The sequence below is a fragment of the Toxotes jaculatrix genome, chromosome 7, assembly GCF_017976425.1.
Source record: "Toxotes jaculatrix isolate fToxJac2 chromosome 7, fToxJac2.pri, whole genome shotgun sequence".
NCBI classification, from domain to species: domain Eukaryota; kingdom Metazoa; phylum Chordata; class Actinopteri; family Toxotidae; genus Toxotes; species Toxotes jaculatrix.
The window spans coordinates 20831112-20848212 of NC_054400.1; the positions used below are offsets into that span (position 1 = coordinate 20831112).

Here is a 17101-nt window from a genome sequence, read left to right on the forward strand (position 1 = left end):
TCTCTATGCTCCGTCCATCGTGATATGCATAATATAGTTATTCAGTCCTTCTTTTCGTGGGTAGTTGGTGAAGAAGAAACAAGGTAAAAATGTAATATGTAAAATATAAAATGACGGTACTGAGCGGTGGTGGAAGAAGTACTCAGATCCTGAAAGTAAAAATACAGCTATCTAAAAATACTCAATTACAAGTAAAAGTATGGTGTACAAGCGAAGGACAGAGGACAGAGGGATTATCAGAAAAATGTACTTGGTGGCTTAAATGTCATTATTATATATTGCATGACTAGATCACTCATACTGATGGATTAATGTATAAGTAATATTTTACTGTTGTGCCTGGTCAATGTGGAGCTCGTTTAATGTACTTAATATACTTAATATACATGTAGGTAGTTTTGGAACCAATGAAACAACTACCTACCTGAGCTGTTGTAAAAAAACACAGTTCTGCTGCACAAATCTGTTTTCTTCATCTGAAATATGATACATGTTTTTGTGAGTGTCTGAGAACCGCAGGTCTAATATTTAAAATGTGTTGTAGAAGGTTATTATTTGTTTTGTATGTAAAATCTTAATCTGAAAAGTAACTAGTAACTGCAACTATCACATAGAGTAAGTAAAATGTACAATATGTACTCTGAAATGTAGTGGAGTAGAAATATAAAGCAGAATAAAAGGGAAATATTCACATGAGGTAAAAGTACCTCAAACTTGTACTTGAAAAGTGCAGTACTTGAGTAAATGTACTTACTTTCCACCACTGGTGCTGACCTGTGGTTCCTACATTGTGGTATTAAAAAGTCAACAGCATCTGATAGAACAAAATGGACCTAAGCCACGTTGTCAGCTACATCATTAAACCTGTGGTCATAAGCTTTGATAATTACGAAGGTTTAATAAGGAAAAAGCACAGGCTTTTAAAAATATTCATTTTAAATACACATCCCAATTGTAAACTGTGGTTATACATCACACGAGAATGAATGTCGCCTTTTAATGATTAAGCAAGTCTAGCAGCAACAACTTTTTTTTAATGTAACATATTGTGTTAAATGACTATAAATGTCAGATTTCACAGATCATAATTCACAACATTATATCAGTCATGTCCTCTCATGTATTTAACAAACTGTTTAACAAACCAACATATTTTACCACCAACTCAAACAGTTGAAACAGATTTCAAACAACTTTCTTTTGTCCATATGGCACATTAGTCAAAGACAGCAGTACTCAGATTTTTTTGACAACTACTCCATTATACTGACAGCATCTGGCCGCTAACTGTCGCCTTTGTCCTGTTTAGCAAATAAACCCCTGCCGTGCCTGGGTTTGGTGACAGATGGCTCGCTTGGAGAAGCGCTGAGGAGTTCTCTCTTACAAAAGATGTAATTTTTAACACATCTGTGACTGATTTTTAATGCAGTTTATGTTAATGACAGTCTATTTTAACACAACAAATGCTGTTGTATCGTGTTTGGAAATAAATAATGCAATAAATTGAAGACAAGTTAAATGGACACATCCTTTTTTAAGACAGTAATACCACCAGTGAAATAAATGAAATACTTTTTGCTTGAATGGTGAATTGTATGAAATCAGATTTGTGTTAAATACAGAATTTTTAAGTGTGACGGTAAAGGCTGCCAAACCAAGAAGACATTTTTGAACTTACTTGAACTCCCGAACATTTAGTGACAAGAAAACATGGAATATGCCATTTCTGTTTGGAGACGTTTTAGTGGCCATAACAATAGCACTTTGTAGGAAGCTCATACTGCCCATACATGTAGTGATTGTATTGAGTAAGATGGGTTGAAATGAATTAAAAATAAATCAGATAAGATGACATTTTTTAAACACACTGACTGCAGTTGTGTGTATTGTGTTGGTAAAGTACAGTATGCTGTTTGATTTCTGACCACGTAATGTTTGATTCAAACTCTGTCTTTAGGTGGCAGCAGTGCAGCACAAGCAAGCAGACTACAGCCTCGAATCAGTGGTACACATCTGTTATTGCACAGCACATGCATGAGTGCACGGTTTTACACATGCATGAAAACAAGCATAACCCATCATGCAAATGTAGACACGGGCAGAAAAGCAAACAAATAGCACTGAGAATCTATTTGGCATACTGAGAGCTGAGCTTCTCCTCTGGAGTGGAAAACAAGGTTTGATTAATTCCAGTTTTGTCACTTTCAAGACTGTTATTATTTTCACATCCAAGTCACCCAATCAATAAAGCATTGTTCCCTGAACGGATGGCAGCTTGCTCAGAATCCCTCTAATGTGGCTGAAGTCTCTTTTGCTATTTTCCAACCACACTCAATTTACCCTCTGGTTTCAATCCATGTGCTCATGAATAATCTACTTTACCTCTCCTTATACAAATCTGCCAATGATAAGTTCTTAAGTCTTTGCGCACACACCTGTCGGGGCTCCCAGGTGAAGCAGACAATCTCTTTTCCCACTCCAAAGGTAATTTGTACCTTTACCACAGTGTGGTCACAGGAGCATACTGGTTCTTGTTAGACAACAGTAACAGCAGGTGAAGCCATACATCCAGCATTTGGCCATGGAACAAAAAAAAGAGTATTTCAGCAGCAGGGCCCCCTCCCAGGTCTCAGACTCAGCGTTAATGCAGTTTCTTGAAGAAGTTTACGAAACTCTCTATGGCACAGCAAGCATCAGTGTTGTTCACAAAGCACTGCAATTCAAGTGCCTGTGGTCATCAAAACATAAGATGTGAAACCGCTTTTTCAAAAGTCCTCTAAGCCACTATTATGTGTGTTCTCCCTGCAAAAATACGCAACTTAATAAGACTTAAACTACCAAGCTTGTTTAAGGATTTTCTTTTTCCTTTTTTCTTTCTTTTTTCACTCCCCTGTTAAGCTTAAAATTCAACCCCACTAACAAAAAAACCAGCTCACAAAGTCACAAACATTTCACATTGATGTAGTAATGTAACCTCTCTCAATACTGTATGTGATGAAACAACTCACTGGAATTATAGGTATTGAAGAGAAATGGTAGTAGTCAAGAACAAAGCTTTATCAAAAACATCACTCGTTGTGCTGTTTGTCCTTTTCCTGCTGTCTATTTTTGAGTTGGATTGGAGGAAGGAGCCAAAGAGGGAAAAAAGAGGGAAGATAACTGCAGTTCCATTCCTATACGGCTTACGAGTAAAAGGGCTCTTTATTAAATTTAGGCCCCATCTATCAATACAAAGGACGGTATCGGAATTACTTTGTTGGCCACAAATCGTTGGCAATAGATTGAGCCTCTCTTGAAACAAGGCCATCATTTATCTGGTTCACATTTCCTCCTGAGGTGAAAGGAAGCAGGACACAATAAGACTTTTATTTGTACCCTGGGTGATAGATGTGACCCCCTAGAACCTCTGATTACGAGATTACCACAAGTAAAGTAAGAATCTATTAAACATTTAGACCTGTTGGTTCCCTTGGATTGCCTCTGTTTTCATCAAATAGTGCTGCCAAGGGAGCTGGAGGCACAAGAGTCTCCCAACACTGATGAGATTTACGTAGCTACAAAGTATTCTGGAGTATGCAAAGCTGTGCAGTTTGTCCTGGGTGGTTTGATGCATAAAGAAGAAGTTAATTACCATTGATACAAAGCACTTTTAAGATGTAATAAAACAGAACACACACAGAACTCCTCAGCTCCTGAAAGAACTGCACACTGAGGTGAAAGGTGATAGAACACCAATAGTGAAGGTGAAGGTGGAGGCAATGAAATGATAATAGATTGTCAGGGCATTGTGGTTTGGTTTCCGTCAGTTCCATACTGAGAGCTAGAATTATCAGACCAGCAGGTCTGGGCCTAATATCCTTTTGTGCTGGCAGCATATTGCTGAGTGAAGATTGTGGATGGAAATAATCAGCCCTTTTAAAGGTCAGGGGAAGTTAAGCACACCCAAAGTAGACCATGACACATTCTAGCTGATAAGAAATAACTGTCTGTGTAAGGAAGAATGAGGAGAGTTCACCTTGTCCCGTGCATGCTATCGTGATTACTCAGCTGTCAGTCAAATATAATGGCACATGTGCATTCAGCCCAGCCACAACTATAGGAAACTTGCACTTTGAGGCAAACAGAGTAATGCACTAAAGTACTAATATTGATGTCAATATAATTTGATAGCATTGCAACATATTTTTTTTTAAGTATGTCAGCATGGTAATGTGTCAAAAAAAATTCTGAGTAAATTACAGAGGTGGTGGGAGCTGTGGTAACAATCTACATAGTGATGATTTACAATGTTAAGCCTACAATAAGTTAATTTTTGTCCAGTTTGGGGCAGCAGAAAACACTGACATATTATCAGGTTTGAAGTTGACATGTCTAACACTGTAGCAAATATTTGCCTATTTGCACATCAAGGAGATGTGGAGCAGCATTAGCAATTATTTGGAGTTATATTTCTAGACATCAGGAGAATGTATGCTCACTGAGCACTTTATTAGATACATATGTACACCTGCTTATTCATGCAATTATACAATCAGTTAATCATGTGGCAGCAGTGCAGTGCATACTATCATGCCGATGGAGGTCAGGAGATTCAGTTAATTTTGTCCTGGTATTTTCACTCACAACACTAGAGTCTTTAGAGTTTAGCTTTATAGTTTAACTCAGAATGGTGGAAAAAAAAACAAAAAAACAGTGAGCCTTGTTGATGAGAGAGGTCAGAGTAGAATGGACAGACTGGAACTGACAGAAAGGCTACGGTAACTCAAATGACCACTCTGTACAAGTGTGCTGAGCAGAAAAGCTTCTCAGAATGCACAACACGTCCAACCATGGGGCAGATGGGCTACAACAGCAGAAGACCACGTTGAGTTCCACTTCTGTCAGCCAAAAACAGAAATCTGAGGCTGCAGTGGGCACAAGATCACCAAAACTGGACCGCTGAAGGCTGGAAAATGTAGCCTGTTCTGATGAGTCTAGATTTCTGCTGAGGCTGCAGATGGTAGGGTTAGAATTTGCCAACCTGACTCGTGTCAATAGTCCAGGCTGGTGGTGGTGTAATGGTGTGGGGAATGCTTTCTTGGCTCACGTCAGGCCCCTTAATATCAACCAGTCATCATTTGAATGCCACAGCCTCTCTCTGAATATTGTTGCTGACCATGTTCATCCCTTTATCGCCACAATTTACCATCTTCTAATGGCGACTTTATGGCGGCATTATCAGCATGATAATGCTTGATAACATCATAATACAATCCCCAGTCACCAGATCTGAATCCAGTATGGCACCTTTGGGATGTGGTAGAAGAGGAGATTGGCAGCATGAATATGCAGCTGACAAATCTGCAGAAATCATGTGATGCCATCACGTCAACATGGAGCAGAAGCTCAAAGGAAAGTTTCCAACATCTTGTGGAATCAATGACATGAAGAACTGAGGCTGTTTGGGAACAAAGGGAGGAACTATCCAGCATTAATATGGTGTTCCTAATAAAGTGCTCAGTGACTATAGCTATATTGACTATAGCTGCTTTCCTTTATTTCTCCTTCTATTTACAGATTTGTTTATATGTTAGTATTTCCATCTTGTTATTGACAGGCACTAGCATTGCTTTCAGTAGAGTTTAGGCCACAAAATAAAGGACAAATCATTTGGGACTAGTGACTTACAGCACTGTAGGCTATATGAAGGTCACTCTTTGCCTTCCCTCTGGGCATCAGTCTTGAAAACAGAGTGACGGCCCCAGAGAGGCAGATAAGTAAATACAGTTTTAATGGGCTGTGAATGGCTGGTGGTAATCTGTGCAGACCGGGAGTGGGCAAGGCACAGAGGGCGACAGGGCATTCTGCGACGGTTATTATTAATGCTATCATAGATCAGATAGGCCAGGGGAGGAGAATGAAAGGTGGTGATGAATTTGGGCCTCTTGACTACCAGCTGACTGGAGGACAAGCTACTGAGGCTGGTTAAGGTCACGGATGAAGGATACCACCCAAAAGAAGACACAAGGGACAATTCATTATGTACAATACAGTGGATAGGACAGTATATACCCCAGGGAACCTACTGAAGGTTATGGGGTGACAATGGGAAACTTCAAAAACGCAGCCTGTGGTGTGTTTCTGCGTACCCATTTGCTATTCTTATTATTTGAATATCCCAGAAAAGCTCGGTTTCTTATACACCAGCAATTGGTTTTAGTATTCTTGACAGAAACTCTGTGTACTTACACCGAACTAAATTGCCTAACATTCCAAAGTAAAATGCGGCGATAGGTGTCAGACAGTGGAAATGCAGTGTGTTGTATCTGAATGTGTTTGGCATTTCAGTCTTCGCTCTATTTTCAAGGCATGAAAGCTTCCAGATATTTTTCAAGGCATCAAAGACTTGAGACCTTTCTCCAGACATCAAAGTCTTAACACCTGTCCTAGGAGAGGTCTGCAGATATAAACGTCACATCTGTTAAGACACAATTGCTTGTATTTTTGCCTCCTAGATAACTGTTCCAATATTGCCAAGGAGTGCTCTACCTGTTTTTAAAACTTCTATATTTCTAAATCTTATGCGTCTTATCATCTTTGGGAGGGGGGACTTGGATGGTGCGTGAGTTCTGAGGTAATTTAGCCTGGAAAATGGACTTACCATCTGCAGAACTGAGAGGAGTTCAGTTACTTTTTTTAATGACTCGCAGACGATGTAACCTAAGCCACTCTGGCTCTGTGTAGTTCTCTCTCTGATTTCCAGCAGCTGAATTGACCTCAGTGTAGCGTGGGCTTCAAGGAATTTGACTGAGTGTCAGGCACTAGAATGAGCTGCTTTTGGACGGCTACCAACCTTTGTGTGAGTGATGTCCCAGCCCACCGTTAAAGCCAGGGAAGTGACTGCTCTACATCGACACTTTTGTCCGCTCCCCACCTCTAATGCTTTTTGCAGCTGCACAAGAGTGAATTTGTTTCCAGGATCAAATTGCACACATTTAGGAGGGAGTAAAAGCCTGGCTCCTTAAGGAGAGAAATGGAATTTGAAGTCAACCAGAAAAAGATGCCTTAAAATTAGGACCGATGCAGCGGCTGTAACCGTAATTTAGTGGTCAAAGAGATTTCAGACTCGAACTTACCTTTGCAAACATCTTCACAGCAGCTAACTGAAGTGGCAACCATACACTATCTGTGTGAACTGAAAGCAGTGTCCTGGGTGATTTTCTTTCTCTTTTTCTTTCCTTTTTAGATCTGAACTGCAGCGTACACCCCACACAGAGTCACAGTATAAGTTGTGGTAGCACTTTCCATTTATATATAACTAAATTATACAAAGTTGATGCTTTTGATGTAAGAGTGTGCTGTTCTTGTAAAACAAACCATGTACTTATTAGCCCACATAAAGTATTATTATGTCGTGCACATTAGATTTCAGCTCGATGCAATTAAAATAGTTAGAGATTTATTTGGTGCCTTACTGTGTGATTCATTTTTGATTACTAAACATCGCCTTCCTTTGTAAAATTGTTATCAAGTAATAATTACATTAATTACATCTCAAAACAGCATGACTCTCCTTTACACAATCAAAATGCAAACCGAACCAATGTGAGGTCCTAACCTGACACTGATCACAGCTCAGGCAGACAAGAAAAGCAACGAAACAAATCCTCAGGAAAGGAATGATTAGACTGTGGGTGACACATCTGATAGTTCTGTATTTAGTCTTCATGGATCTTTCTTTATCTTTGCTTCACAACACCATCTGGCCTGCACAAAAAAAAAAAGAACAAGAAGAAAAAAAGGAAAATAAATCAGCTGCGTGGCTTGTGGTTTAATCAATTACCAGATAAGAGTAGTGAGCCATATTTCATTTCATTTTCTGTTTCAATTTTGATTAATTCATCAGCATGCAGCAAAACTATGTTTTAGAGTTCCAGTAAATGAATTTAAATAAAGTAATGGAAAATATAACCAAATACCATACAAAGTCATGTATGCTCTTTGCACTGGAGGTGATATAGCTATGCATGCTTGGAATGTCCCTGATGTCCCTGAACAGGAATAAGCATGGAAAACAGAATGACTGACTGATCGACTGAATGAATGAAGACGTCCCAATAGAAATACTCTGAAAATGCAACAAGAACAGCAGGAATTTCACTGCTGAGCACTGCAGACATGCCTCAACACAGTGCAGTGATTGAGTGCATCTCTCTCAGGGTAACATGGCAGAGTCAAGAAGTAGTCAGTAACATACTCACATTAATTTCTAATTTCATCTCTACAGTGTCCACACTGTGAAGGTGTCTATTGCCCTCTGTCCGTCCACCTCCACACCAGGGCTGCGCAAAGCTTTTTCTTTTTCTTTTTTAATTCTGTTCACAAGCCACACGGGGTCGCTAGTGCCCGCCAGGTGGTGCGTTCGTGAAATCAAGTGGACATGTCCGATAACAACTTTTAAAGTCATGGTTTTGGTTCACAGAGGGTAACGGTGTCCACGGGAATCTATATTTAGAAAAGCGGTAAAGGTTTGACTTTGGTTTGCTCGGACAATCCTGGGTGAGGAGGACGAACGGTGCTTAGAGGGAGATGCTTTTGGTTTTGATGTGAATTCATTTGGTTAAATGTGTTTGATAAAAAAAAAATGTCTGTGTTTATTCTCACCACCACCGGCGGAGTATGATGTGTTCCCGGAGCGCCACACGCTCCCCCCCGATGTGTGCCAGTGCTAGTTATTGTCACGGCTATAGGCTTTCTTCTTTCTCTGCTGCTCTCGACGCGCATTGGACGGGCTGAAATGCGTAAGCCCCTCCGAAACTGTAGCCTATAGCCTGTCTACATAAACATAGACAGATGAAGGCTTGAAACCGGACTTTCGCAGAATATCTAAACCACCTGGTGCCAAAATCTAATTAGGAGTGACGGCTGAAAATTTGGCTCCGAGAGCAGCGCTCTGTGCGCTCCGCTGCGTGCTGCTGGAGTTGCGCTCAGTCAGGACTTCACAAACCCCCTCAGGTTGCCGGGGTGTGGATGGATGCTGACCTATGTTGCGACTTGAAGTTCTCTACTTTTATATATATTTCAAAATACGTGATGTCGGCCGGGAACTGCCTGCATTCGTTCCAAATTGTTGGACTATACGCACAACACAGCAGCCAACTTCAGGAACCTGGTGAGGTGGAGGATAAGGAGCAGACAAACTGAGCCACCGAGGAAAAAGGGGGAATCGAGCACATTTTTATTTATTTATTTATTTAAATTTTTTGTTTTATTTTTGGTTTTTCGGGATCAAAGTGATTTGGAACTGAATGGGATGCAGTGTGAAAATATATCGCAACAGACGTTTCGCTGGGGTTTTACCAGCCATCTAGGCTGAGCGTTTTCTCCTCCAAAAATGCTTCAAAGAGTGATGCGAAGCTGCGCGCAAGTTCCTTTTCTTCAATTCTTGAATTTTCCTGACAAAAGTTGATAAGACACAAGTGAAAAGGCTTTCCAGAAAGTGTTGTTCACACGCGTTATGGTTTATCACTTGCATATGACTGGATGAGCCATGACATTTTTTTTTTAAATCTGAAAATATGCTTTTTCATTTTTTTTTAAACTAACGATGCTGCAAGTAGGATTTTGTCTTTGAATCAAGCCACTTCGGCTTCCATACAAATTTTTTGGGGGGCTTCTTGTTTTCATAACGGCTCAAAGAAACATGTTGCATATCCTTGCGCTTCAGTCGGCGCTGTTACTTTTGGGAGGTAAGCACAATTTCAGCCTGTTTGCTTGTGTGTCCTCTTGTCCATTGTTTTAACCAACAGTATGAGTTTTTTTTCTTTTTAAACAAACAACATGCAGCCACAAATAACGCAGCTGAATAGGAACTGTAGCCTACCTGAGAAACAGGGGAGGCAGGGTAGTATCCTGTGAGTCACTGCCATATGAGGGTGTCAGTCTGCTATAATCTGAATTGATGTGCCATACAGTATTATGCTGCACGCATCTAATTTACTTATACTCTTTGACAATAATTAGAATTCACATGGGTTCAGCTATATATTGTGTATTATGAAGAATCCAGTGCAGCCAGTGTTAAGGGGCTTTGCATCTGTACAACCTATCCAGAGCAGCTCTGGCCTTAAATAACATTTATCTCATGAATATTTCAATATGACAGGGATTCTCCTGTGCAAGGGAAGCTTTGGGGCTTTATTACCTCGTGGCTTGTCAGATTATTACATCAAAACACACCTGAAAGCCCCATAATTATTTAAGGGAAAAGTTACACAGACCTGCAGCAGTGAGAGATCTTCATTGCTCAAATCACAACATTCAATCACAAACATCACACCATGATATAAAAAAGTAATTTCTTCCTGTCCTGAGCTCTTGTTAAAACAGTGTCAATGTAAATTTCAGTTTCAGCGCACATGATACTGCATCAATCATTTAATGGCACGTGCAGAGCGGAGCAGCATTAACTCTGACTGCCCTGCAGCCAGAATATACAGATCTGAGGGCAGCTGGTGGTCTGGCTAATGAATCCCTTCTGTCTTGTGGGTAAAGGGTTTAACCTAAAATGCTGTTTGGAAAATGTCTCTTGCCCAGAATATTTTCTTCAGATAATACCTGGGTTCAGCAGCTTTCTTTCTCATCAAACAGAGGTAACTTCTCATGTTACACCTTATACCTTGAAACAATATGTATTAAGCTTTGCAGCTGCAAACAGTCCACTTAATATCAGTTGCAATGAAAAACATTTGTTTGTCTTACTTGCCTTGAGACCAAGAATCATCATTGGATTGCATTCATGTAAAAGCCTACTGCCAATCATTTATCAGTTACAGTTACACTGATTCCCTATATAATGAAAGCTAATGCATTTTTAGAAACTTACCTCTAAAGACTCCCAGACCACATCTCACACATCCATTGTGCACATACACCTTGATGTTGCTTCTTTGTTGGGGCTCAGAGGATGACTCTTATTTGACAGCGCCTCTGTTATGAGTGCTGACTCACTGGCTTCAAGTGTACGGTAATGATGTTTGCCATATGCCAAGGCCTTCTCAGTAACCATACACAGTATGATCCTAATTGAGCATTGTGTGTCATAAAGCTGCAGGACACAGCTTCTCACTGTGAATAGTGATGAAAATTGATAACACACTCCAGGAAATGAGAGGATCAGATCCATGCTAGAAAAATGCCTGCACAGCATAATGAAGCCATAATTGGGGGGAGGAGGGGTGGAAGGGGGGTGATCTTGTGGTACTCTGGTGTGACTGTGACTCTATCCTTTGTTTGAAAAGCTGAAATATTACCAGAGCAGAGTTACAAGGTCTAAGATTTTGCCAAAAAATCTGCTGAATAAAATGCCATTGTGATAAAGTGAAGATAAAGACTAAAGTTCTTCTGTTTTCAGAGAACTGGCCTTATTCCTTATATTTAAAAAAAAAAAAGTCTGTCCTCTCTATTAATTGAAGCCACTAGGTGTGTTTCGGTGAGACACCTAGCTGTGATTCCTGAGAGGGATATCCAATCTTCCCTCCCTTCGTCTTATCCTTGAGCTTAACAAGATCCAAAAGGGGATCAAGCAAGGATAGCCTTCAGTCTACATCTTTAAGTACTAAGCACACAGCCCATGCTGTCTCTTGTCTCCGCCATGTGTCTGTCCTCATGCGTCTATATCCCTGTGAAGGGACGTGGCTTGTCCTGTAGGATTTTCTTTGGAGTACCAACATTTTATTAACCCTGTAGAGATTCTTAGGCTCTTTCTCAGTGGAGAGTTTTGATCTGTAATTGTCTTCAGAATGATCCACTGCTGTGGTCCTGCGGCCCAGTGCTGTGGCACACATCCAGCTCCTCTTCTTCTGCCCCTGGCAGTCCTTTAAGCCTTGCAACTCATGTCCTTGAGCAAGCAGGCAAGGACCAAGAAATAAGAGAGAGGGCTGCACAGAAGACGATGTCTTTTCAAAAAAAAAATTACTGGAAAAAGAAACTATGACTCAAATCAATGGAATAACACGCAGCTGTATGCAAAAACATGTTAGCTTCCAGCTGAGAGCCGACAACATTAATGGACCAACCATGTTTGTCTTCATGCTTTGCTGCATAAATTAGCTGTTGAGTGTTTGTTTGCACCTCATCATGTGTCCATTTCTCAGTGGTTTAGATTGTGCAGTGTTTAATTAAAATTAACCTATCAACTGGACTGTCTTGGTATAATTAAAGACAATCGCCAGTCAACCAAGCGACCTGACTTTATCAACACTCCAGTGTATATTTTCATTTCAACTTAACTCCTTGTCAAAGTTTTTTATTGCACTGAAATATTTTAAATTAAGTCCAGGAAGTTTAATTAAAAACTACTAATCCTAAATTCTGCTTCCAACCTTTGACATCATCAATTATACTCGTATCAGGAGCATATGGTTGTTAAGGTTGAAATGAGTTTCTGTCCGAAGTCAGCTTGCATTGGCTAAAGACCTGTAATGTAATTTAGCTGGTGTTAACTCTGTTATGGTGTTTATTTACGGATCAGGGAACATGAAAAGAACAGAAGAAATCCCTGGCATGGTGGTATTTTTATCATGCTTATTTTACAGCTTTGCTTTGAGCACACTGTGGTGCACTTCTGAGATTTTGTGACAGAGGACACAGATAAAAAGAGGCAGATTTTTCCCTTCTCTCAGATCCAATTTGGCGTGGCTTGTGTGTTTCCTGTAGTTTCTCTTCATGGAAGGCAAAAAGAAAAGCACAGTAGCAGCACGCTGGGTTTGAACTTCTCCACTGTGTAATTACTAACCATCACACACAATGTTGCACGCTATATGTTTGTATGTCACACTGTGCACCTTTGTCTGTTTAATGACCATTTTATGAAACACACTGAGTAGGTGGACTCTCATCTAAAGCCCTTGTACTGCTCTTTCATGCTCATAATACTTAAAGTGTGTATGTGGGAGGCATACATTGTAGCTTTCCAATCACTGAGTCAAAAGAGGGTTTTTGCCCCCATAAATTCATATACCCTCAGTATAATGTCCTATAATATTTCTACAAAGCTCATCTGCCCTGTGTTAATTGGCTCTTTATAACTGCCATGATCTCACATTCAATTTAATCAAATTTCATGATTAGGGAAGGTGAATGGAGGAAATCAGTGTAAAAGCTTTAAAGGGAGGGGCTGTGAATGTGTGTGTGTGTGTGTGGGGGGGGGGGGGGGGGGGGGGGGACTGTAATAATTGACAAATGTGCTGATGCAGTGTTTGTGTGTTCTTTCATCACTGGATAGTTGTGTCTGAACAGAGGACCTCCTCCTCATAAATTTGTCGGGGAGTTCACAGCCAGACTATCTGTGTTGGTTGGATGTGGTGCAGCAGAAGGAAAATACCCAAGATCACCAGTTCACATCAGACTGTTTCAAACTTGTACTTTAGTGTAAAGAAATTCATTCATTGTTAGTTTCACTTTAAATTGATCAGATTTAATTTAACAAATGTGTATCTATACCAAATTAGATGTCACTCCATCTAATAGATGTTGAGACATTTTGCACAAAACTCCAAAGGTCACACTCATTGTTGGACTAGAGTAAAAATTGGGGATCACTAACATCATGAATGTTTGTGCTAAACTGTTACTAGGATAGTGAGCTATTTCACTGGATAAGTGAAAATGTTAATTCACTGGTGGTGCTATATGAAGAGGATCTAAAAAGTCATTAGGATTCATTCTCTGGGGACTATGAACACCTCTATAACACATTATTGTTATAATAAATAATAAATATCAACCTTGTGGTGGCAGAGGAGGAAAAGTCAGGGAATTTCCTAATTCACGGGACTCAGCCTCTGGGGACCATGAATGTCAGTAACAGATTTCATGATAATCCATCCAATAGTTGTCAAGATATTAAACTCAGAGGGATCTTATAAGTCGTAGGACTCACCCTCTGGGCACAATGAATATCTGCATAAAATTTGTGCCTGGACCAAAGCACTGTTGCTGTCCCTAGAGCCCTGCCGTTAGCATGGCTAGAGCTCACTAAACACATCATACTGAAGTTTCTTCTCTTTCACTTTGAATACTGATGAAAAGAAATATGTTCCCCCTAATACTCAACAGCTTTCTAAAATTCAGTAAGCCGCAGCAGCAGCTCTTTGGTTGACATGACTACCTCTTTAAGTGACCACCTCCTGTAGTCACATAATGCAGGATCAAGTGCATACTTTATACCAAATGATGTAATATTTTTGTAACACAAGAACTGACTCCTCACAAACTCTCCCATACACACACCCTTATTTATTTACAGCCTTATTTTGTTACTTATTTCTTTACTAGCACATTTTTGTACTGTTTTCTATAACAGCTGAACATTTTTATTCTGCATGAAATGAGAAATCTGCATGAGGAAAAAGCCTTTTCATTGTTTACTGTAATATAAAAACTATTGAATCATGTGATATGCAAAAAAAGATGGAAAAAAGCACTAGAATAAGAAGTGGATTATGTTTTTATTACTTCAGTGCATTAATAAAATGTCATTAGTCTGGGAGCTTTCTCTGGAAACAAAAACTGCTAAGACAGCATACCACAGTATTAGATTTTTATGTAGTATATCCTGCATTAAGGCTCAGACAATATGAATACACTCAAGAACTTTATTTTCTTGTAACTATTGCATCTTCTCTGCAAGCACAAAGGGGAGGACAAAAATAACAAGACCTTTAACAAGAAATTAGAAACTAAACATGATAAAATCACAGTCTGTAAAAAATCTTTTTGTATCAGAGGTATATTTTCTTTTTGCTGCTAGTTCTAGCTTAGCTTCTTATGTTCTGTTCCTTAGCCGGGTCTTGCTTCCTTCCTGTCAGTGGAGATGAATCCATAACTCCAATTGATTATGCATTTTTGATTTGACTAATCACAGGCAGGTGGCTGGACAAAAGGCTGTCACTGCCTCTGAGAGAGAGGAGCACTTGGTTGTGTGCGGAGCTGTCGCTGTCTATCAGAAGCGTCAGAGCTTAATGCATTAGAGGCAATGATCTGACAGGTACATATTGTCAAGGCCCATTGACTTCTTTGTGGTGTGGCTGATTGATTGTCGAGATTATGTTAAAATGAGAGCCGTGTACCTCTTTGTGATTCAGAGTGGTGTGCTCATGCATCAAGAATGCCGAACAGCAGCCTTAAAACTACCATTGAATTTTAATTTTAAAATATATTAGTTTTATCCCTTAAGCAGTCCCTTCTGTTTTAGAATAATCACTATTGTCTGCTGTGGCTGGAACAAGACTGAAGAGTTTGTTGTGCCCTCTCATCTGTGACAGCAGACCAATGTACATCTGCATAAAGAATGAATTGTGGTAGATGGAAAGATGCTTCTGACACAGCACATTTTATAATTTGAAACCAAGAGCATTAGGCTAATATAAAACTTTTTTGGATATAAAAAAAAATCACAAAAAAAAAAATCACAAAAAAAACCATCAGTTGGTCAGTGAAGGCTTCGCTCCAGTGTGACATCACAGATTAACATTTCAGCTTTGTGGACTGAGGTTTGTTTCTGTTCAAAAATAATGACAATAACAATCTAAATGATCAGACAAAAGCATAATTCCCTGTCTCTTGTTATCACTATCAGCAGTGGTGACTTACAGTTGCTATTTTAATGTATTGCTTTACAAAGTTATCAGCAATAAACGTACTGTACATGCAACAAAGCACTATCACAGGGGTAATATAAATATGGTTTGTACAATCTCAGCCTCCGTCAGACACCATTAAGCTAATAACTTCATATCAACTGATGTAAATGTTTTATTATAAACTTTAAAAGACATTAAAATTAATGGATATAATTAGTTAAAGTGTGTTTCTGTCAAATGTAATTTCATCCATTAACACTTAAATCTGTCCTCACTGTGTACTGTGTTTTCTAAAATGTTACACGGCAACAGAAATTTAGAGTTCTATGTCTTTTAGATTACATGGACTGCTGCAATGCAGTTATCTTGTCTGCATATTGGCACATTTATTGGTATTGGTGTTTTGGCCAATAAATAATAAGCTGCAGTAGAGAAATGCCAGAGGTGTATTTGAGGGAGCACATTTTGTCCACTGAAGAGCACTGACAACTGACATTGTTTTCCTGCTGTAAAATGTCTCCTTCAGTGCATTGCATGATTACATTTCCTTAAATCTACATCACCTGATTTTATTTTTAGCGACGTGGGTCAACGCAGCAAGCTGTAAACACGACATTGGCATATAATCACTTTAAAAAGGTGTTAGCAAACAGTTGCCTCATATCAAGCAGGAACAAAGCAATAACAGCATTTGGAGCTGTGTTTCAGGCCGCCTTTTAGCTGTATTGGACTCCATCAAACTCCTGAGAGAGCTATTTGTCCGTTTAGCTGTTGAATGTTTCACTGAGTTCATTATCCAGTGGCTGTCTGTGTCTGCCTCCTGTTTTGTGCTGGGATGGTGGCAAATAGTGGGTTTATCAGAGCTTTTTCTGTGAAAACAGCTGCCTGCTGAGCCTGAAAACAATGCTGACGCGAGCGATGAGAGTGAACCAAAACAGAAAAGTTGCAGACCATGAAACAAAACATAGAGGGGAACTGCTTGTTGGTTGGTTGGTTGGTTGGGTTCATACTACGAACAGTCATTCAATTATTATATTATTAAATATTGAACAGTGTAGTTTTCAATAGTAAGGATCCTTATCCAGAATTTTCACTTAAGTGTTAGTATTGTTAAAGTGTAGCCTTTGTATTGGTATTGACCACAGTATGTAATGTATATTTGTGGTATTTCATTATACATATTTCTTTGTCTCTGTCTGTGAGAAAACAGTTTGGAACTTGTTACACAGAGAGTGACGCATTCAAATTGGACCAACTGGGGTGAAGGAGAGTTAAAATCACTTTCAAATTGTGGTACTGATTATGGGATGTGATGATTTTTTTTTTTTGCTGCTTTGATTTTAAAGCTGATACTCAACTGAAATACCTCTACAGAATAATCATTTGTTCATTTGCTACAACTCAGTTTAATGTAAATAGCCTGAAGTACACTTTGACCATTGGCTAGATGGTACTTGGTGTAATTGGAATGCCAGTGT

The 17101-nt window shown here is 39.4% G+C and overlaps 1 protein-coding gene across 1 annotated transcript in view; it reads left to right on the plus strand.

Annotated features, from left to right (window-relative positions):
• The first annotated feature begins 9654 nt into the window (after positions 1 to 9654).
• The window catches only part of si:dkeyp-14d3.1 (transmembrane protein 132C), a 119207-nt gene continuing 111760 nt past the window's right edge, over positions 9655 to 17101 (plus strand). Inside the window, exon 1 of the mRNA XM_041042267.1 lies at positions 9655 to 9728. Within this exon, the coding sequence (XP_040898201.1) occupies positions 9683 to 9728 (46 nt within the window). The 5' untranslated portion in view covers positions 9655 to 9682. The remainder of the gene's footprint in view (positions 9729 to 17101) is intronic.